The sequence below is a fragment of the Oncorhynchus mykiss genome, chromosome 24 (genome assembly GCF_013265735.2).
Source record: "Oncorhynchus mykiss isolate Arlee chromosome 24, USDA_OmykA_1.1, whole genome shotgun sequence".
NCBI lineage: Eukaryota > Metazoa > Chordata > Actinopteri > Salmoniformes > Salmonidae > Oncorhynchus > Oncorhynchus mykiss.
In genome coordinates this window covers 38,471,265-38,496,264 of record NC_048588.1, presented here as the reverse complement: position 1 = coordinate 38,496,264, position 25,000 = coordinate 38,471,265, and the positions used below count along the sequence as shown (strand labels likewise).

The window sequence follows — 25,000 nt, the reverse complement described above, 5'->3', positions numbered from 1 at the left end:
TACCAGTCATAGAGCTCTTTGTACCAGTAGACTCTGTTACCAGTGATAGAGCCCTTTGTACCAGTAGACTCTGTTACCAGTGATAGAGCTCTTTGTACCAGTAGACTCTGTTACCAGTGATAGAGCTCTTTGTACCAGTAGACTCTGTTACCAGTGATAGAGCCCTTTGTACCAGTAGACTCTGTTACCAGTGATAGAGCCCTTTGTACCAGTAGACTCTGTTACCAGTGATAGAGCTCTTTGTACCAGTAGACTCTGTTACCAGTGATAGAGCTCTTTGTACCAGTAGACTATGTTACCAGTGATAGAGCCCTTTGTACCAGTAGACTCTGTTACCAGTGATAGAGCCCTTTGTACCAGTAGACTCTGTTACCAGTGATAGAGCTCTTTGTACCAGTAGACTCTGTTACCAGTGATAGAGCTCTTTGTACCAGTAGACTCTGTTAACAGTCATAGAGCTCTTTGTACCAGTGGACTCTGTTACCAGTCATAGAGCTCTTTGTACCAGTGGACTCTGTTACCAGTCATAGAGCTCTTTGTACCAGTAGACTCTGTTAGAGCCCTTTGTACCAGTAGACTCTGTTACCAGTGATAAAGCTCTTTGTACCAGTAGACTCTGTTACCAGTGATAGAGCTCTTTGTACCAGTAGACTCTGTTACCAGTGATAGAGCCCTTTGTACCAGTAGACTCTGTTACCAGTGATAGAGCTCTTTGTACCAGTAGACTCTGTTAACAGTCATAGAGCTCTTTGTACCAGTGGACTCTGTTACCAGTCATAGAGCTCTTTGTACCAGTAGACTCTGTTACTAGTAGACTCTGTTACCAGTCATAGAGCTCTTTTTACCAGTAGACTCTGTTACCAGTCATAGAGGTCTTTGTACCAGTAGACTCTGTTACCAGTGATAGAGCCCTTTGTACCAGTAGACTCTGTTACCAGTGATAGAGCTCTTTGTACCAGTAGACTCTGTTACCAGTGATAGAGCTCTTTGTACCAGTAGACTCTGTTAACAGTCATAGAGCTCTTTGTACCAGTGGACTCTGTTACCAGTCATAGAGCTCTTTGTACCAGTGGACTCTGTTACCAGTCATAGAGCTCTTTGTACCAGTAGACTCTGTTAGAGCCCTTTGTACCAGTAGACTCTGTTACCAGTGATAAAGCTCTTTGTACCAGTAGACTCTGTTACCAGTGATAGAGCTCTTTGTACCAGTAGACTCTGTTACCAGTGATAGAGCCCTTTGTACCAGTAGACTCTGTTACCAGTGATAGAGCTCTTTGTACCAGTAGACTCTGTTAACAGTCATAGAGCTCTTTGTACCAGTGGACTCTGTTACCAGTCATAGAGCTCTTTGTACCAGTAGACTCTGTTACTAGTAGACTCTGTTACCAGTCATAGAGCTCTTTTTACCAGTAGACTCTGTTACCAGTCATAGAGCTCTTTGTACCAGTAGACTCTGTTACCAGTCATAGAGCTCTTTGTACCAGTAGACTCTGTTACCAGTCATAGAGCTCTTTGTACCAGTAGACTCTGTTACCAGTCATAGAGCTCTTTGTACTAGTAGACTCTGTTACCAGTCATAGAGCTCTTTGTACCAGTAGACTCTGTTACCAGTCATAGAGCTCTTTGTACCAGTATACTCTGTTACCAGTCATAGAGCTCTTTGTACCAGTAGACTCTGTTACCAGTCATAGAGCTCTTTGTACCAGTAGACTCTGTTACCAGTGATAGAGCTCTTTGTACCAGTAGACTCTGTTACCAGTGATAGAGCCCTTTGTACCAGTAGACTCTTGTTACCATTGATATAGCTCTTTGTACCAGTAGACTCTGTTACCAGTCATAGAGCTCTTTGTACCAGTAGACTCTGTTACCAGTCATAGAGCTCTTTGTACCAGTGGACTCTGTTACCAGTCATAGAGCTCTTTGTACCAGTAGACTCTGTTACCAGTCATAGAGCTCTTTGTACCAGTAGACTCTGTTACCAGTGATAGAGCCCTTTGTACCAGTAGACTCTGTTACCAGTGATAGAGCTCTTTGTACCAGTAGACTCTGTTACCAGTGATAGAGCTCTTTGTACCAGTAGACTATGTTACCAGTGATAGAGCTCTTTGTACCAGTAGACTCTGTTACCAGTGATAGAGCTCTTTGTACCAGTAGACTCTGTTACCAGTGATAGAGCTCTTTGTACCAGTAGACTCTGTTACCAGTCATAGAGCTCTTTGTACCAGTGGACTCTGTTACCAGTCATAGAGCTCTTTGTACCAGTAGACTCTGTTACCAGTCATAGAGCTCTTTGTACCAGTGGACTCTGTTACCAGTCATAGAGCTCTTTGTACCAGTGGACTCTGTTACCAGTGATAGAGGCCTTTGACAGACAGCTGTTAGGAGAGACTAAGATCTGTGTCACCTACTCTACTTGTCACCTGGTCTCCTGGTGTGGTGACAGGCCTGCACAACGGGCTGGAGCTAATACATACCTATAGCACACCCATTCAGTCACACACACACACACACAAACACAGTGTGACTCACAGGTAGGATGTGTCTATGATGTCCTGTGTCTCAGACCTGGCCAGGGTCCACAATTCTCCCATCATCTGTTCTAGTTGAGGGTCAGCCTCAAACACCGCTGGGAACCTGCTGATCCACTGTCTATAGGACAGAACACAGTTACTATAGTAACAACACAACAGTATATAGCCTCAAACACCGCTGGAACCTGCTGATCTGCTGTCTATAGGACAGAACACAGTTACTATAGTAACAACACAACAGTATATAGCCTCAAACACCGCTGGGAACCTGCTGATCCGCTGTCTATAGGACAGAACACAGTTACTATAGTAACAACACAACAGTATATAGCCTCAAACACCGCTGGAACCTGCTGATCTGCAGGACAGAACACAGTTACTAAAGTAACAACACAACAGTATATAGCCTCAAACACCGCTGGGAACCTGCTGATCCGCTGTCTATAGGACAGAACACAGTTACTATAGTAACAACACAACAGTATATAGCCTCAAACACCGCTGGAACCTGCTGATCCGCTGTCTATAGGACAGAACACAGTTACTATAGTAACAACACAACAGTATATAGCCTCAAACACCGCTGGAACCTGCTGATCTGCTGTCTATAGGACAGAACACAGTTACTATAGTAACAACACAACAGTATATAGCCTCAAACACCGCTGGGAACCTGCTGATCTGCTGTCTATAGGACAGAACACAGTTACTATAGTAACAACACAACAGTATATAGCCTCAAACACCGCTGGGAACCTGCTGATCTGCTGTCTATAGGACAGAACACAGTTACTATAGCAACAACACAACAGTATATAGCCTCAAACACTGCTGGAACCTGCTGATCCGCTGTCTATAGGACAGAACACAGTTACTATAGTAACAACACAACAGTATATAGCCTCAAACACCGCTGGGAACCTGCTGATCCGCTGTCTATAGGACAGAACACAGTTACTATAGTAACAACACAACAGTATATAGCCTCAAACACCGCTGGAACCTGCTGATCCGCTGTCTATAGGACAGAACACATTTACTATAGTAACAACACAACAGTATATAGCCTCAAACACCGCTGGGAACCTGCTGATCTGCTGTCTATAGGACAGAACACAGTTACTATAGCAACAACACAACAGTATATAGCCTCAAACACCGCTGGAACCTAATGATCCGCTGTCTATAGGACAGAACACAGTTACTATAGTAACAACACAACAGTATATAGCCTCAAACACCGCTGGAACCTGCTGATCCGCTGTCTATAGGACAGAACACAGTTACTATAGCAACAACACAACAGTATATAGCCTCAAACACCGCTGGAACCTGCTGTCTATAGGACAGAACACAGTTACTATAGTAACAACACAACAGTATATAGCCTCAAACACCGCTGGAACCTGCTGATCCGCTGTCTATAGGACAGAACACAGTTACTATAGTAACAACACAACAGTATATAGCCTCAAACACCGCTGGAACCTGCTGTCTATAGGACAGAACACAGTTACTATAGTAACAACACAACAGTATATAGCCTCAAACACCGCTGGGAACCTGCTGTCTATAGGACAGAACACAGTTACTATAGTAACAACACAACAGTATATAGCCTCAAACACCGCTGGAACCTGCTGATCCGCTGTCTATAGGACAGAACACAGTTACGATAGTAACAACACAACAGTATATAGCCTCAAACACCGCTGGGAACCTGCTGATCCGCTGTCTATAGGACAGAACACAGTTACTATAGTAACAACACAACAGTATATAGCCTCAAACACCGCTGGGAACCTGCTGATCAGCTGTCTATAGGACAGAACACAGTTACGATAGTAACAACACAACAGTATATAGCCTCAAACACCGCTGGGAACCTGCTGATCCGCTGTCTATAGGACAGAACACAGTTACTATAGTAACAACACAACAGTATATAGCCTCAAACACCACTGGAACCTGCTGATCTGCTGTCTATAGGACAGAACACAGTTACTATAGTAACAACACAACAGTATATAGCCTCAAACACCGCTGGAACCTGCTGATCTGCTGTCTATAGGACAGAACACAGTTACTATAGTAACAACACAACAGTATATAGCCTCAAACACCGCTGGAACCTGCTGATCTGCTGTCTATAGGACAGAACACAGTTACTATAGTAACAACACAACAGTATATAGCCTCAAACACCGCTGGAACCTGCTGATCCGCTGTCTATAGGACAGAACACAGTTACTATAGCAACAACACAACAGTATATAGCCTCAAACACCGCTGGGAACCTGCTGTCTATAGGACAGAACACAGTTACTATAGCAACAACACAACAGTATATAGCCTCAAACACCGCTGGAACCTGCTGATCCGCTGTCTATAGGACAGAACACAGTTACTATAGTAACAACACAACAGTATATAGCCTCAAACACCGTTGGGAACCTGCAGATCCGCTGTCTATAGGACAGAACACATTTACTATAGTAACAACACAACAGTATATAGCCTCAAACACCGCTGGGAACCTGCTGTCTATAGGACAGAACACAGTTACTATAGTAACAACACAACAGTATATAGCCTCAAACACCGCTGGAACCTGCTGATCCGCTGTCTATAGGACAGAACACAGTTACTATAGTAACAACACAACAGTATATAGCCTCAAACACCGCTGGAACCTGCTGATCCGCTGTCTATAGGACAGAACACAGTTACTATAGTAACAACACAACAGTATATAGCCTCAAACACCGCTGGAACCTGCTGATCCGCTGTCTATAGGACAGAACACAGTTACTATAGTAACAACACAACAGTATATATCCTCAAACACCGCTGGAACCTGCTGATCCGCTGTCTATAGGACAGAACACAGTTACTATAGTAACAACACAACAGTATATAGCCTCAAACACCGCTGGGAACCTGCTGATCCGCTGTCTATAGGACAGAACACAGTTACTATAGTAACAACACAACAGTATATGGCCTCAAACACCGCTGGAACCTGCTGATCTGCAAGACAGAACACAGTTACTATAGTAACAACACAACAGTATATAGCCTCAAACACCGCTGGGAACCTGCTGATCCGCTGTCTATAGGACAGAACACAGTTACTATAGTAACAACAGTATATAGCCTCAAACACCGCTGGGAACCTGCTGTCTATAGGACAGAACACAGTTACTATAGTAACAACACAACAGTATATAGCCTCAAACACCGCTGGAACCTGCTGTCTATAGGACAGAACACAGTTACTATAGTAACAACACAACAGTATATGGCCTCAAACACCGCTGGAACCTGCTGATCTGCAAGACAGAACACAGTTACTATAGTAACAACACAACAGTATATGGCCTCAAACACCGCTGGGAACCTGCTGTCTATAGGACAGAACACAGTTACTATAGTAACAACACAACAGTATATAGCCTCAAACACCGCTGGGAACCTGCTGATCCGCTGTCTATAGGACAGAACACAGTTACTATAGTAACAACAGTATATAGCCTCAAACACCGCTGGGAACCTGCTGTCTATAGGACAGAACACAGTTACTATAGTAACAACACAACAGTATATAGCCTCAAACACCGCTGGGAACCTGCTGTCTATAGGACAGAACACAGTTACTATAGTAACAACACAACAGTATATAGCCTCAAACACCGCTGGGAACCTGCTGATCTGCTGTCTATAGGACAGAACACAGTTACTATAGTAACAACACAACATTATATAGCCTCAAACACCGCTGGGAACCTGCTGATCTGCTGTCTATAGGACAGAACACAGTTACTATAGCAACAACACAACAGTATATAGCCTCAAACACCACTGGGAACCTGCTGTCTATAGGACAGAACACAGTTACTATAGTAACAACACAACAGTATATAGCCTCAAACACCGCTGGAACCTGCTGATCTGCTGTCTACAGGACAGAACACAGTTACTATAGTAACAACACAACAGTATATAGCCTCAAACACCGCTGGGAACCTGCTGATCTGCTGTCTATAGGACAGAACACAGTTACTATAGCAACAACACAACAGTATATAGCCTCAAACACCGCTGGGAACCTGCTGATCTGCTGTCTATAGGACAGAACACAGTTACTATAGTAACAACACAACAGTATATAGCCTCAAACACCGCTGGGAACCTGCTGATCCGCTGTCTATAGGACAGAACACAGCTACTATAGCAACAACACAACAGTATATAGCCTCAAACACCGCTGGGAACCTGCTGATCTGCTGTCTATAGGACAGAACACAGTTACTATAGCAACAACACAACAGTATATAGCCTCAAACACCGCTGGGAACCTGCTGATCTGCTGTCTATAGGACAGAACACAGTTACTATAGCAACAACACAACAGTATATGGCCTCAAACACCGCTGGGAACCTGCTGATCTGCTGTCTATAGGACAGAACACAGTTACTATAGCAACAACACAACAGTATATAGCCTCAAACACCGCTGGGAACCTGCTGATCTGCTGTCTATAGGACAGAACACAGTTACTATAGCAACAACACAACAGTATATGGCCTCAAACACCGCTGGGAACCTGCTGTCTATAGGACAGAACACAGTTACTATAGTAACAACAGTATATAGCCTCAAACACTGCTGGGAACCTGCTGATCTGCTGTCTATAGGACAGAACACAGTTACTATAGTAACAACACAACAGTATATAGCCTCAAACACTGCTGGGAACCTGCTGATCTGCTGTCTATAGGACAGAACACAGTTACTATAGTAACAACAGTATATAGCCTCAAACACTGCTGGGAACCTGCTGATCTGCTGTCTATAGGACAGAACACAGTTACTATAGCAACAACACAACAGTATATAGCCTCAAACACCGCTGGGAACCTGCTGATCTGCTGTCTATAGGACAGAACACAGTTACTATAGCAACAACACAACAGTATATAGCCTCAAACACCGCTGGGAACCTGCTGATCTGCTGTCTATAGGACAGAACACAGTTACTATAGCAACAACACAACAGTATATGGCCTCAAACACCGCTGGGAACCTGCTGTCTATAGGACAGAACACAGTTACTATAGTAACAACAGTATATAGCCTCAAACACTGCTGGGAACCTGCTGATCTGCTGTCTATAGGACAGAACACAGTTACTATAGTAACAACACAACAGTATATAGCCTCAAACACTGCTGGGAACCTGCTGATCTGCTGTCTATAGGACAGAACACAGTTACTATAGTAACAACACAACAGTATATAGCCTCAAACACCGCTGGGAACCTGCTGATCCGCTGTCTATAGGACAGAACACAGTTACTATAGTAACAACACAACAGTATATAGCCTCAAACACCGCTGGGAACCTGCTGTCTATAGGACAGAACACAGTTACTATAGTAACAACACAACAGTATATAGCCTCAAACACCGCTGGGAACCTGCTGATCTGCTGTCTATAGGACAGAACACAGTTACTATAGTAACAACACAACAGTATATAGCCTCAAACACCGCTGGGAACCTGCTGATCCGCTGTCTATAGGACAGAACACAGTTACTATAGTAACAACACAACAGTATATGGCCTCAAACACCGCTGGGAACCTGCTGATCTGCTGTCTATAGGACAGAACACAGTTACTATAGCAACAACACAACAGTATATAGCCTCAAACACCGCTGGGAACCTGCTGATCTGCTGTCTATAGGACAGAACACAGTTACTATAGTAACAACACAACATTATATAGCCTCAAACACCGCTGGGAACCTGCTGATCCGCTGTCTATAGGACAGAACACAGTTACTATAGTAACAACACAACAGTATATGGCCTCAAACACCGCTGGGAACCTGCTGTCTATAGGACAGAACACAGTTACTATAGTAACAACAGTATATAGCCTCAAACACTGCTGGGAACCTGCTGATCTGCTGTCTATAGGACAGAACACAGTTACTATAGTAACAACACAACAGTATATAGCCTCAAACACTGCTGGGAACCTGCTGATCTGCTGTCTATAGGACAGAACACAGTTACTATAGTAACAACACAACAGTATATAGCCTCAAACACCGCTGGGAACCTGCTGATCTGCTGTCTATAGGACAGAACACAGTTACTATAGCAACAACACAACAGTATATAGCCTCAAACACCGCTGGGAACCTGCTGTCTATAGGACAGAACACAGTTACTATAGTAACAACAGTATATAGCCTCAAACACCGCTGGGAACCTGCTGATCTGCTGTCTATAGGACAGAACACAGTTACTATAGTAACAACACAACAGTATATAGCCTCAAACACCGCTGGGAACCTGCTGATCCGCTGTCTATAGGACAGAACACAGTTACTATAGCAACAACACAACAGTATATAGCCTCAAACACCGCTGGGAACCTGCTGTCTATAGGACAGAACACAGTTACTATAGCAACAACACAACAGTATATAGCCTCAAACACCGCTGGAACCTGCTGTCTATAGGACAGAACACAGTTACTATAGCAACAACACAACAGTATATAGCCTCAAACACCGCTGGGAACCTGCTGATCTGCTGTCTATAGGACAGAACACAGTTACTATAGCAACAACACAACAGTATATGGCCTCAAACACCGCTGGGAACCTGCTGTCTATAGGACAGAACACAGTTACTATAGTAACAACACAACAGTATATAGCCTCAAACACCGCTGGGAACCTGCTGATCTGCTGTCTATAGGACAGAACACAGTTACTATAGCAACAACACAACAGTATATAGCCTCAAACACCGCTGGGAACCTGCTGTCTATAGGACAGAACACAGTTACTATAGTAACAACACAACAGTATATAGCCTCAAACACCGCTGGAACCTGCTGATCCGCTGTCTATAGGACAGAACACAGTTACTATAGTAACAACACAACAGTATATAGCCTCAAACACCGCTGGGAACCTGCTGATCCGCTGTCTATAGGACAGAACACAGTTACTATAGTAACAACACAACAGTATATAGCCTCAAACACCGCTGGGAACCTGCTGATCTGCTGTCTATAGGACAGAACACAGTTACTATAGCAACAACACAACAGTATATAGCCTCAAACACCGCTGGGAACCTGCTGTCTATAGGACAGAACACAGTTACTATAGTAACAACACAACAGTATATAGCCTCAAACACCGCTGGGAACCTGCTGATCCGCTGTCTATAGGACAGAACACAGTTACTATAGTAACAACACAACAGTATATAGCCTCAAACACCGCTGGGAACCTGCTGATCTGCTGTCTATAGGACAGAACACAGTTACTATAGCAACAACACAACAGTATATAGCCTCAAACACCGCTGGGAACCTGCTGATCCGCTGTCTATAGGACAGAACACAGTTACTATAGTAACAACACAACAGTATATAGCCTCAAACACCGCTGGGAACCTGCTGATCTGCTGTCTATAGGACAGAACACAGTTACTATAGTAACAACACAACAGTATATAGCCTCAAACACCGCTGGGAACCTGCTGATCCGCTGTCTATAGGACAGAACACAGTTACTATAGTAACAACACAACAGTATATAGCCTCAAACACCGCTGGGAACCTGCTGATCTGCTGTCTATAGGACAGAACACAGTTACTATAGCAACAACACAACAGTATATAGCCTCAAACACCGCTGGGAACCTGCTGTCTATAGGACAGAACACAGTTACTATAGTAACAACACAACAGTATATAGCCTCAAACACCGCTGGGAACCTGCTGTCTATAGGACAGAACACAGTTACTATAGTAACAACACAACAGTATATAGCCTCAAACACCGCTGGGAACCTGCTGTCTATAGGACAGAACACAGTTACTATAGTAACAACACAACAGTATATAGCCTCAAACACCGCTGGGAACCTGCTGATCTGCTGTCTATAGGACAGAACACAGTTACTATAGTAACAACACAACAGTATATGGCCTCAAACACCGCTGGGAACCTGCTGATCTGCTGTCTATAGGACAGAACACAGTTACTATAGTAACAACACAACAGTATATGGCCTCAAACACCGCTGGGAACCTGCTGTCTATAGGACAGAACACAGTTACTATAGTAACAACACAACAGTATATAGCCTCAAACACCGCTGGGAACCTGCTGATCTGCTGTCTATAGGACAGAACACAGTTACTATAGTAACAACACAACAGTATATGGCCTCAAACACCGCTGGGAACCTGCTGATCTGCTGTCTATAGGACAGAACACAGTTACTATAGTAACAACACAACAGTATATGGCCTCAAACACCGCTGGGAACCTGCTGTCTATAGGACAGAACACAGTTACTATAGTAACAACACAACAGTATATGGCCTCAAACACCGCTGGGAACCTGCTGATCTGCTGTCTATAGGACAGAACACAGTTACTATAGTAACAACACAACAGTATATAGCCTCAAACACCACTGGGAACCTGCTGATCTGCTGTCTATAGGACAGAACACAGTTACTATAGTAACAACACAACAGTATATGGCCTCAAACACCGCTGGGAACCTGCTGATCTGCTGTCTATAGGACAGAACACAGTTACTATAGTAACAACACAACAGTATATGGCCTCAAACACCGCTGGGAACCTGCTGATCCGCTGATCTGCTGTCTTTACACCATAGAGATCTTATTACATTTGTATGTTTTATTTGACCTTTATTTAACTTGGCAAGTCAGTTAAGAACAAATTCTTATTATCAATGACGGCCTGGGAACAGTGGGTTAACTGCCTGTTCAGGGGAACAGTGGGTTAACTGGTCTAGGAACAGTGGGTTAACTGGTCTAGGAACAGTGGGGTTAACTGGTCTAGGAACAGTGGGGTTAACTGGTCTAGGAACAGTGGGGTTAACTGGTCTAGGAACAGTGGGGTTAACTGGTCTAGGAACAGTGGGGTTAACTGGTCTAGGAACAGTGGGGTTAACTGGTCTAGGAACAGTGGGGTTAACTGGTCTAGGAACAGTGGGTTTAACTGGTCTAGGAACTGTGGGTTAACTGGTCTAGGAACAGTGGGTTAACTGGTCTAGGAACAGTGGGTTAACTGGTCTAGGAACAGTGGGTTAACTGGTCTAGGAACAGTGGGTTAACTGGTCTAGGAACAGTGGGTTAACTGGTCTAGGAACAGTGGGTTAACTGGTCTAGGAACAGTGGGTTAACTGGTCTAGGAACAGTGGGTTAACTGGTCTAGGAACAGTGGGTTAACTGGTCTAGGAACAGTGGGTTAACTGGTCTAGGAACAGTGGGTTAACTGGTCTAGGAACAGTGGGTTAACTGGTCTAAGAACAGTGGGTTAACTGGTCTAAGAACAGTGGGTTAACTGGTCTAGGAACAGTGGGTTAACTGGTCTAGGAACAGTGGGTTAACTGGTCTAAGAACAGTGGGTTAACTGGTCTAAGAACAGTGGGTTAACTGGTCTAGGAACAGTGGGTTAACTGCCTGTTCAGGGGAGGTCAGGATATCTAGGTAGAGGTCAGGATATATAGGTAGAGGTCAGGATATCTAGGTAGAGGTCAGGATATATAGGTAGAGGTCAGGATATCTAGGTAGTGGTCAGGATATCTAGGTAGAGGTCAGGATATCTAGGTAGAGGTCAGGATATCTAGGTAGAGGTCAGGATATCTAGGTAGAGGTCAGGATATATAGGTAGAGGTCAGGATATATAGGTAGAGGTCAGGATATCTAGGTAGAGGTCAGGATATATAGGTAGAGGTCAGGATATATAGGTAGAGGTCAGGATATATAGGTAGAGGTCAGGATATCTAGGTAGAGGTCAGGATATATAGGTAGAGGTCAGGATATCTAGGTAGAGGTCAGGATATATAGGTAGAGGTCAGGATATATAGGTAGAGGTCAGGATATCTAGGTAGAGGTCAGGATATCTAGGTAGAGGTCAGGATATATAGGTAGAGGTCAGGATATATAGGTAGAGGTCAGGATATCTAGGTAGAGGTCAGGATATCTAGGTAGAGGTCAGGATATCTAGGTAGAGGTCAGGATATCTAGGTAGAGGTCAGGATATCTAGGTAGAGGTCAGGATATCTAGGTAGAGGTCAGGATATCTAGGTAGAGGTCAGGATATCTAGGTAGAGGTCAGGATATATAGGTAGAGGTCAGGATATCTAGGTAGAGGTCAGGATATCTAGGTAGAGGTCAGGATATCTAGGTAGAGGTCAGGATATCTAGTTAGAGGTCAGGATATCTAGGTAGAGGTCAGGATATATAGGTAGAGGTCAGGATATATAGGTAGAGGTCAGGATATCTAGGTAGAGGTCAGGATATATAGGTAGAGGTCAGGATATATAGGTAGAGGTCAGGATATCTAGGTAGAGGTCAGGATATATAGGTAGAGGTCAGGATATATAGGTAGAGGTCAGGATATCTAGGTAGAGGTCAGGATATCTAGGTAGAGGTCAGGATATCTAGGTAGAGGTCAGGATATCTAGGTAGAGGTCAGGATATCTAGGTAGAGGTCAGGATATCTAGGTAGAGGTCAGGATATATAGGTAGAGGTCAGGATATCTAGGTAGAGGTCAGGATATCTAGGTAGAGGTCAGGATATCTAGGTAGAGGTCAGGATATCTAGGTAGAGGTCAGGATATCTAGGTAGAGGTCAGGATATCTAGGTAGAGGTCAGGATATCTAGGTAGAGGTCAGGATATCTAGGTAGAGGTCAGGATATATAGGTAGAGGTCAGGATATCTAGGTAGAGGTCAGGATATCTAGGTAGAGGTCAGGATATCTAGGTAGAGGTCAGGATATCTAGGTTTGTGACAAACAGACACACGAACACACGAACACAAACACACAAACACACACAAACACACACACACACACACACACACACAGACACGCACAGACACACACACACACACAGACACACACACACACAGACACAAACAAACACACACACACACACACACACAGATACACATCACACTGACCTGATGAGGTGGCAGACCTGCGGTCGTCTCAGTCCTCTCTTTTCCACTGGACAGTCCTTATAGGTTACACAGTCAAGGAAGAGCAGCCGGAAGAGATGGCTTCTATACAACATGATGCAACTGTACCCTGCACATAACCATATCAGCTGTCATGGACCAACGTAACAAATACATTTAAATCAATGGTTATGGACAGCAGCATTGGAGTCTGAAACCACAGCTCTCAAACAGCTCTGTGCCAATGAACACAGTCAATAGACACCCGGTCAGCCCACCAGAACACTAATCAGCTTCTTCACTCATTTCTATATAAGGGGGGGGGGGGGGGGGGGGGGGGGGGGGGGCTAAACCGTAGGTATTGGAAACATCAGGAGTAAACAAAGCAGCGTTTGTTTCCTGGTCAGAGGGATTATGGGACATGGGACTATGAGGTGCAGGGCACCGACAGGACTGACCACCCCAACCCCTGGGCAGACCTGGGTTCAGACACAGACAGACCTAAAACATTCAGATACTTTGAGCATTTGCTTTACCCTGCCTGGAGTGACCAATGGGTTGGTTTGGCAGTTGTGGGACTATTCAATTAGTTTATTAAAGCAAGGCAAGCGCAATCAAGAATAGATAACGTATTTAAATAGTGTTTGAACCCATATGTGGCCATGGGGTCAGGAAGCAGCAATGCATCGTGGGTAGAGGATATAGGGCGAGGAGTTTCTGGGCGAAGGTCTGTGAGGGAACAACCCAGCTGTGCATCATCAGAGTCATGTGAACTAGCTGAGACCCCCGCGAAAGCTTTCCATCCGAGTCTGGAACACAACCAATCAACACACAGGTCACAGGTTAGAACCAATCAACACACAGGTCACATGTTAGAACCAATCAACACACAGGTCACAGTTTAGAACCAATCAACACACAGGTCACAGTTTAGAACCAATCAACACACAGGTCAAAGGTTAGAACCAATCAACACACCGGTTAGAACCAATCAACATACAGGTCAAAGGTTAGAACCAATCAACACACAGATAAGGGGTGTGAGGTCAGGGGTTGCAGTAAGATACAGCAGAAGCCAGAATAGAGGACAATTTACACAGAGTTCACAGGACATCAAAATCAAGTCTAGGTATGATCAAAACATCATTGTATTAAAAACACACAAAAAATACATTTTAAGCGATAATAGGTCTGAAGACAGAGAAAGAAATAAAATTCACATGAGCACCACAGTGCTTCTGAAATGAGATGCTCATATTGAGCGCCTCTATAAAATGAACACATCATGGGCAGGACAGTTTGGCCGTTGCATCGTAACAACGGACTTGAATGTTAACACTTTACAATATTGTGCAGTGGTGAGATCTAATACTTAAAATAGTAACAGTGCAAAGTAAGTTATCATGAGGTAACTGACTGCCTATGATACATGGTCACTGTTATGACAGTGTTATGTAGCGCTATAGACAGAGAGAGAGAGAGAGAGAGAGGGGGGGAGACAGAGAGAGAGAGAGGGGGGGACAGAGAGAGAGAGAGAGAGGGGGGGACAGAGAGAGAGAGAGAGAGAGAGGGGAGAGGGAGAGAGAGACAGAGAGAGAGGGGGAGAGAAGGGGAGGGAGAGAGAGAGAGGGAGGGAGAGACAGAGAGAGAGGGGGGAGAGAGAGAGGGGGAGGGAGAGAGAAGGGGAGGGAGAGAGAGAGGGGGGGGAGGGAGAGAGAGGGGGAGGGAGAGGGGGGAGGGAGAGAGAGAGGGGAGGGGGAGAGAGAGGGGGAGGGAGAGAGAAGGGGAGGGAGAGGGGAGGGAGAGGGGAGGGGGGGGGAGGGGGGGGAGACAGGAAGGAGACAGGGAGAGAGGTTTCAGTGTGTTATGTATCAGAGAGGTATTACAGTTGCTGGGTAATGGTAGACCACTATATGTGGTATCTACTTCAGTAATTGCTACTTGGTAATATCTACTGTGTGTGTGTGTGTGTGTGTGTGTGTGTGTGTGTGTGTGTGTGTGTGTGTGTGTGTGTGTGTGTGTGTGTGTGTGTGTGTGTGTGTGTGTGTGTGTGTGTGTGTGTGTGTGTGTGTGTGTGTGTGTGTGTGTGTGTGTGAGAGAGAGAGAGAAAAAGAGAGAGTTAGCACAATCTGTGTGGACCTTTGCTCCAAACAAAGCTTGATTGTATGTGTGCCCTTTGTCTCACATGTCCACCCTCCCTCCCTGTCTCCCTCCTTCCGTGTCTCCCTCCCTCCCCCTTCTCCCTCCCTGCCTCTCTCCTTCCGAGTCTCCCTCACTCCCTCTTCTCCCTCCCTGTCTCCCTCCTTCCGTGTCTCCCTCCCTCCCCCTTCTCCCTCCCTGCCTCTCTCCTTCCGTGTCTCCCTCCCTCCCCCTTCTCCCTCCCTGTCTCCCTCCTTCCGTGTCTCCCTCCCTCCCCCTTCTCCCTCCCTGCCTCTCTCCCCATTCTCCCTCCCTGTCTCCATCATCATTCTCCCTCCCTGTCTCCCTCCCCTTCTCCCTCCCTGCCTCTCTCCCCATTCTCCCTCCCTGTCTCCATCTTCCTTCTCCCTCCCTGTCTCCCTCCCCTTCTCCCTCCCTGCCTCTCTCCCCATTCTCCCTCCCTTTCTCCCTCCCTTTCTCCCTCCCTGCCTCTCTCCCCATTCTCCCTCCCTGTCTCCATCATCCTTCTCCCTCCCTGTCTCCATCATCCTTCTCCCTCCCTGAATTCCTCCCCCTTCTCCTCCCTGTCTCTCTCTGTCTGTTTCTCTCTCTCCCTCTCCCTCTCTCTCTGTCTGTCTGAATCTGTCTCTCTGTGTTTGTCTCACCGAAGCAGTGCAGGCATCGCAGGATGAGCTCGTCAAGGCTAGCAGAACGGGTCAGGGGACTGGGGACAGGGTTCTGCAGCACTCTAGTGATCTCCGGGAAGCTAGGGCAGGTCATCCTCCTCTGAACCGTTCTCCTGCTTCTCACACCTCCAGGGCTGTCCACACGAGACTTTCTATAGAGGCAGGAAGATATGAGGAGACAGAGAGAGGGAGGTGAGAGAGATAGGGAGTGAGTGACAGAATGAGAGAAAGGGAGAGAGACACTGTAACACAGTCACATTGCAGAGGACATACTATAACAAGGCCCATACCATGGCCCAGTTTGTCTGCATCATTTAGTGTTATGAAACCATACTGTTGTTTAAACACACACACACGCACACACACACACACACACACACACACACACACACACACACACAAACACACACACACACACACATGAACACAAAACAATACCGTTGTTTCAAACATACACACTGATGATGTGAAGGTCAGTAAGTGTGTGTCAGTGTGGTGGTGGGTGTGGGTGTGTGTGTGTGGGGGGGGGGGGGGGGGGGGGGTGTGTGGGCGTGTGTGGGTGTGTGTGTGTGTGGGTGTGTGTGTGTGTGGGGGTGTGTGTGTGTGTGTGGGTGCGTGTGTGGGTGTGTGTGTGTGTGTGGGTGCGTGTGTGTGAGTTGCTGCGTTTGTTTTTGTGTAAGTGTTTGCGTGTGTGTGTGTGTAACAGTGTGGTGTGTCAGAGCCGTACACACCTGGCACGTACTGAACACACCTGGCACGTACTGAAAACACCTGGCACGTACTGAACACACCTGGCACGTACTGAAAACACCTGGCACGTACTGAACACACCTGTATCGTACTGAACACACCTGGCACGTACTGAAAACACCTGGCACGTACTGAACACACCTGGCACGTACTGAACACACCTGGCACGTACTGAACACACCTGGCACGTACTGAAAACACCTGGCACGTACTGAACACACCTGGCACGTACTGAAAACACCTGGCACGTACTGAACACACCTGGCACGTACTGAACACACCTGGCACGTTCTGAAAACACCTGGCACGTACTGAACACACCTGTCACGTACAGAACACACCTGTCACGTATTGAACACACCTGGCACGTACTGAACACACCTGTCACGCACTGAACACACTTGTATCGTACTGAACACACCTGTCACGCACTGAACTACACCTGTCACGTACTGAACACACCTGTCACGTACTGAACACACCTGTCACGTACTGAAGACACCTGTCACGTACTGAACACACCTGTCACGTACTGACCACACCTGTTACGTACTGAACACACCTGTCACGCACTGAACACACTTGTATCGTACTGACCACACCTATCATGTACTGAACTACACCTGTCACGTACATGTTACGTACTGAACACACCTGTCACGTACTGAACAAACCTGTTACGTACTGAACACACCTGTCACGTACTGAACACACCTGGCACGTACTGAACACACCTGTTACGTACTGAACACACCTGGCACGTACTGAACACACCTGGCATGTACTGAACACACCTGGCACGTACTGAACACACCTGTCACGTACTGAACACACCTGTCACTCACTGAACACACTTGTATCGTACAGAACACACCTGTCACGTACTGAACACACCTGTCACGCACTGAACACACTTGTATCGTACTGAACACACCTGTCACGTACTGAACACACCTGTTACGTACTGAATACACCTGTTACGTACTGAACACACCTGTCACGTACTGAACACACCTGTTACGTACTGAACACACCTGTCACGTACTGAACACACCTGTTATGTACTGAACACACCAGTTATGTACTGAACACACCTGTCACGTACTGAACACACCTGTTATGTACTGGACACACCTGTTATGTGCTGGACACACCTGTCGTGTACTGAACACACCTGTCACGTACAGAACACACCTGTCATGTACTGAACACACCTGTTACGTACTGAACACACCTGTTATGTACTGGACACACCTGTTATGTACTGGACACACCTGTTATGTACTGGACACACCTGTTATGTACTGGACACACCTGTTATGTACTGGACACACCTGTTATGTACTGGACACACCTGTTATGTACTGGACACACCTGTTATGTACTGGACACACCTGTCACATACTGAACACACCTGTCCTGTATTGAACACACCTGTCGTGTACTGAACACACCTGTCACGTACTGAACACACCTGTCACGTACTGAACACACCTGTCACGTACTGAACACACCTGTCACGTACTGAACACACCTGTCACGTACTGAACACACCTGTCACGTACTGAACACACCTGTTACATACTGAACACACCTGTCCTGTATTGAACACACCTGTCACGTACTGAACACACCTGTCCTGTATTGAACACACCTGTCGTGTACTGAACACACCTGTCACGTACTGAACACACCTGTTACGTACTGAACACACCTGTCCTGTATTGAACACACCTGTTACGTACTGAACACACCTGTCACGTACTGAACACACCTGTTACGTACTGAACACACCTGTCCTGTATTGAACAAACCTGTTACGTACTGAACACACCTGTCACGTACTGAACACACCTGTCACGTACTGAACACACCTGGCACGTACTGAACACACCTGTTACGTACTGAACACACCTGTCCTGTATTGAACACACCTGTCCTGTATTGAACACACCTGTCGTGTACTGAACACACCTGTTATGTACTGGACACACCTGTTATGTACTGGACACACCTGTTATGTACTGGACACACCTGTTATGTACTGGACACACCTGTTATGTACTGGACACACCTGTTACGTACTGAACACACCTGTTATGTACTGGACACACCTGTCACATACTGAACACACCTGTCCTGTATTGAACACACCTGTCGTGTACTGAACACACCTGTCACGTACTGAACACACCTGTCACGTACTGAACACACCTGTCACGTACTGAACACACCTGTCACGTACTGAACACACCTGTTATGTACTGGACACACCTGTTATGTACTGAACACACCTGTTATGTACTGAACACACCTGTCACGTACTGAACACACCTGTTATGTACTGGACACACCTGGCACGTACTGAACACACCTGGCACGTACTGAACACACCTGGCACGTACTGAACACACCTGGCACGTACTGAACACACCTGTTATGTACTGAACACACCTGTTATGTACTGGACACACCTGTTATGTACTGAACACACCTGTCACGTACTGAACACACCTGTTATGTACTGGACACACCTGTTATGTACTGGACACACCTGTTATGTACTGAACACACCTGTTATGTACTGAACACACCTGTCACGTACTGAACACACCTGTTATGTACTGGACACACCTGGCACGTACTGAACACACCTGGCACGTACTGAACACACCTGGCACGTACTGAACACACCTGGCACGTACTGAACACACCTGTTATGTACTGAACACACCTGTTATGTACTGGACACACCTGTTATGTACTGAACACACCTGTCACGTACTGAACACACCTGTTATGTACTGGACACACCTGTTATGTACTGGACACACCTGGCACGTACTGAACACACCTGGCACGTACTGAACACACCTAGCATGTACTGAACACACCTGGCACGTACTGAACACACCTGGCACGTAGTGAACACACCTGTCACGTACTGAACACACCTGTTACGTACTGAACACACCTGTATCATACTGAACACACCTGTTACATACTGGACACACCTGTCACATACTGAACACACCTGTCCTGTATTGAACACACCTGTCGTGTACTGAACACACCTGTCACGTACAGAACACACCTGTCACGTCCTGAACACACCTGTCACGTACTGAACACACCTGTCACGTACTGAACACACCTGTTACATACTGAACACACCTGTCACGTACTGAACACACGTGTCGTATACTGAACACACCTGTCACGTACTGAACACACCTGTTACGTACTGAACACACCTGTCACGTACTGAACACACCTGTTACGTACTGAACACACCTGTCACGTACTGAACACACCTGTCCTGTATTGAACACACCTGTCGTGTACTGAACACACCTGTTACATACTGAACACACCTGTCACGTACTGAACACACCTGTTACGTACTGAACACACCTGTCACGTACTGAACACACCTGTTATGTACTGAACACACCTGTCCTGTATTGAACACACCTGTCACGTACTGAACACACCTGTTACGTACTGAACACACCTGTCACGTACTGAACACACCTGTTACGTACTGAACACACCTGTCCTGTATTGAACACACCTGTCACGTACTGAACACACCTGTCCTGTATTGAACACACCTGTTACGTACTGAACACACCTGTTACGTACTGAACACACCTGTAACGTACTGAACACACCTGTCCTGTATTGAACACACCTGTCACGTACTGAACACACCTGTCCTGTATTGAACACACCTGTCACGCACTGAACACACCTGTCACGTACTGAACACACCTGTCACGTACTGAACACACCTGTTATGTACTGAACACACCTGTCCTGTATTGAACACACCTGTCACGTACTGAACACACCTGTTACGTACTGAACACACCTGTCACGTACTGAACACACCTGTCACATACTGAACACACCTGTCCTGTATTGAACACACCTGTCCTGTATTGAACACACCTGTTACGTACTGAACACACCTGTTACGTACTGAACACACCTGTTACGTACTGGACACACCTGTTACGTACTGAACACACCTGTCCTGTATTGAACACACCTGTCACGTCCTGAACACACCTGTCACGTACTGAACACACGTGTCGTATACTGAACACACCTGTCACGTACTGAACACAAATGTCGCGTACTGAACACACCATTTACCTGGTCGGGTTACTGAGAAAATGAGTTATTGTCTTAGCTTAGCATGAAACACGCTACAGGTCTCATTAGACAGTTACACCACCTGCCCTGCTCCGGTCTAGAATACACTGACTACAGTGTTGCTTTCAGTTGTAGTTTGTTTAAAGCGGAACCACATGGGATGTCTATCTGTGTGTGTTTGACACACAAGCACGTACATCTGATATATCTAACTAGCTGATTCATCTAGCCTACATGTTCAGCTAACAGCCACCTATGTAGTGGGAATGTCTCGACCTCTCAGCCAGTATTTATGCTGCAATAGTTTGTGTCGTGGGGCTAGGGTCAGTCTGTTATATCTGGAGTATTTCTCCTGTCTTAACTGGTGTCCTGTGTGAATTGAAGTATTCTCTCTCTCTTTTTCTCTCTTTTTTTCTCTCTCTCTTTTTCTCTCTCTTTTTCTCTCTCTCTCTCTCTCTCTCTCTCTCTCTCTCTCTCTCTCTCTCTCTCTCTCTCTCTCTCTCGGAGGACCTGAGCCCTAGGACCATGTCTCTGGACTACCTGGCATGATGACTCCTTGCTGTCCCCAGTCCACCTGTCCATGCTGCTGCTCCAGTTTCAACTGTTCTGCCTGCGGCTATGGAACCCTGACCTGTTCACCGGACGTGCTACCTGTCCCAGACCTGCTGTTTTCAACTCTCTAGAGACAGCAGGAGCGGTAGAGATACTCTGAATGATCGGCTATGAAAAGCCAACTGACATTTACTCCTGAGGTGCTGACTTGCTGCACCCTCGACAACTACTGTGATTATTATTGACCATGCTGGTCATTTATGAACATTTGAACATCTTGGCCATGTTCTGTTATAATCTCCACCCGGCACAGCCAGAAGAGGACTGGTCACCCCTCATAGTCTGGTTCCTCTCTACCCGGCACAGCCAGAAGAGGACTGGCCACCCCTCATAGCCTGGTTCCTCTCTAGGTTTCTTCCTAGGTTTTGGCCTTTCTAGGGAGTTTTTCCTAGCCACCGTGCTTCTACACCTGCATTGCTTGCTGTTTGTGGGTTTTAGGCTGGGTTTCTGTACAGCACTTTGTGACTAAGAAGGCCTTCATAAAAACATTTGATTGATTGAATGTTAGCTTGCCAAGCCTACAATGTGTATTAATGTTTGTATCTGTATATAACCAGGCAAGTCAGTTAAGAACTAATTCTTATTTACAATGACGGCCTACCCCCCGGGACAACACTGGGCCAATTGTGCGCCGCCCTATGGGACTCCCAATCACGGCCGGTTGTGATACAGCCTGGATTCGAACCAGGGACTGTAGTGACGCCTCTTGCGCCGAGACCGCTGCACCACTCGGGAGCTAAACGTAGCCTACAATGTGTTTACTTTGAGTACATCAAAAGTCTGTTCCCAGACGACACATTTTTATTTGACCAGGTTTGGTTGACTGAGAAGATGTTCTCATTTACAGCAACGACCTGGGGAATAGTTACAGAGGAGAGGAGGGGGATGAATGAGACAATTGTAAACTGGGGATGATTAGGTGACCGTGATGGTTTGAGGGCCAGATTAGGAATTTAGCCAGGACACCGGGGTTAACACCCCTACTCTTACGATAAGTGCCATGGGATCTTTTAGTGACCACAGAGAGTCAGGACACCCATTTAACATCCCAGCCAAAAGACAGCACCCTACACAGGGCAATGTCCCCAATCACTGCCCTGGGGTATTGGGATATTTTTTAGACCAGAAGAAAGAGTGCCTCCAACACCACTTCCAGCAGCACCTGGTCTCCCATCCAGGGACTGACCAGGACCAACCCTACTTAGGTTCAGAAGCAAGCCAGCAGCACCTGGTCTCCCATCCAGGGACTGACCAGGACCAACCCTGCTTAGCTTCAGAAGCAAGCCAGCAGCACCTGGTCTCCCATCCAGGGACTGACCAAGCCCAACCCTGCTTAGCTTCAGAAGCAAGCCAGCAGCACCTGGTCTCCCATCCAGGGACTGACCAGGACCAACCCTGATTAGCTTCAGAAGCAAGCCAGCAGCACCTGGTCTCCCATCCAGGGACTGACCAGGACCAACCCTGATTAGCTTCAGAAGCAAGCCAGCAGTGGGATGCAGGGTGGTATTTACATAGTGAGCACCTGCCCCACCAAAGGTCTGTGTCCAGCCCTGCGAACACATAGTGAAACAGAGTAAGATAGAAGAAGTAAGCCAGTGTTGATATGTTTAGTTCTCTCTATTCATTCTCTCTGTCCATTCTCTCTATCTATTATCTCTGTCTATTATCTCTGTCCATTCTCTCTATTCATTCTCTCTATCTATTATCTCTGTCTATTATCTCTGTCCATTCCCTCTATCCATTCTCTCTACCTATTATCTCTGTCCATTCTCTCTATTCATCCTCTCTACCTATTATCTCTGTCCATTCTCTCTATCTATTATCTCTGTCCAGTCTCTCTATCCATTATCTCTATCTATAATCTCTGTCCATTCTCTCTATCTATTATCTCTGTCCAGTCTCTCTATCCATTATCTCTATCTATTATATCTGTCCATTCTCTCTATCTATTCTCTCTATCCATTCTCTCTATCTATTCTCTCTATCTGTTCTCTCTATCTGTTCTCTCTATATATTATCTATTATCTCTATCTGTTCTCTCTATCTATTCTCTCTATCCATTCTCTCTATCTATTCTCTCTATCCATTCTCTCTATATATTATCTATTATCTCTGTCCAGTCTCTCTGTCTATTCTCTCTATCCATTCTCTCAATCTATTATCTATTATCTCTATCTGTTCTCTCTATCTATTCTCTCTATCCATTCTCTCTATTTATTCTCTCTATCTGTTCTCTCTATCTGTTCTCTCTATCTTTTCTCTCTATATATTCTCTCTATATATTCTCTCTAATGTTCTTTCTAACTGACTGGGAGGTTTATACCTCACTGGTTTGAAACTAAAACTGGGGCCGGTGTTCAGTCAATGATGGCAGAGAGTTAGTTTTCACATTGATCTGCCCAGCAGTGTACCAGAACGGAGGGAGTTTTCACATTGATCTGCCCAGCAGTGTACCAGAACGGAGGGAGTTTTCACATTGATCTGCCCAGCAGTGTACCAGAACGGAGGGAGTTTTCACATTGATCTGCCCAGCAGTGTACCAGAATGGAGGGAGTTTTCACATTGATCTGCCCAGCAGTGTACCAGAACGGAGGGAGTTTTCACATTGATCTGCCCAGCAGTGTACCAGAACGGAGGGAGTTTTCACATTGATCTGCCCAGCAGTGTACCAGAATGGAGGGAGTTTCCACATTGATCTGCCCAGCAGTGTACGAGAATGGAGGGAGTTGACACCCGATTTAGAACCTTCAACCGGATTTAGAACCTTCAACCGGATTTAGAACCTTCAACCGGATTTAGAACCTTCAACCGGATTTAGAACCTTCAACCGGATTTAGAACCTTAAACCGGATTTAGAACCTTCAACCGTTCACGTCAGCTGTGATGTCAGACCCAGCTGAGCTAAAAAAAAATTGATTTGACCGTATATATAATAAACCAGGGCCTGTATTTCTTAAAGCGTCTTTATTTTTAGGAGTTTAAAAGTTGTAAACAGATGATTTGACGCGTTGTTAACTTTGTATTGAATGAAAATGAAAGACGTTTCAAGACGTTGTACGAAACATTATATATATTATAA

The 25,000-nt window shown here is 45.8% G+C and overlaps 1 protein-coding gene across 2 annotated transcripts in view; it reads right to left on the bottom strand.

The window, feature by feature from the left end:
- rasgrp4 (RAS guanyl releasing protein 4) overlaps nucleotides 1-25,000 on the bottom strand; it is a 59,732-nt gene that overhangs the window by 26,902 nt on the left and 7,830 nt on the right. The window contains exons 2-5 of one of the 2 annotated variants that reach the window (XM_036961232.1): nucleotides 16,378-16,550; nucleotides 14,277-14,382; nucleotides 13,577-13,639; nucleotides 2,530-2,649 (exon numbers count right to left, since the gene is read on the bottom strand). In XM_036961232.1, the coding sequence (XP_036817127.1) occupies nucleotides 2,530-2,649; nucleotides 13,577-13,639; nucleotides 14,277-14,382; nucleotides 16,378-16,550 (462 nt within the window). Of the gene's footprint in view, nucleotides 1-2,529; nucleotides 2,890-5,068; nucleotides 5,378-13,576; nucleotides 13,640-14,276; nucleotides 14,383-16,377; nucleotides 16,551-25,000 lie in introns of those variants that run through there. The other variant, XM_036961233.1, reaches the window with a different exon arrangement.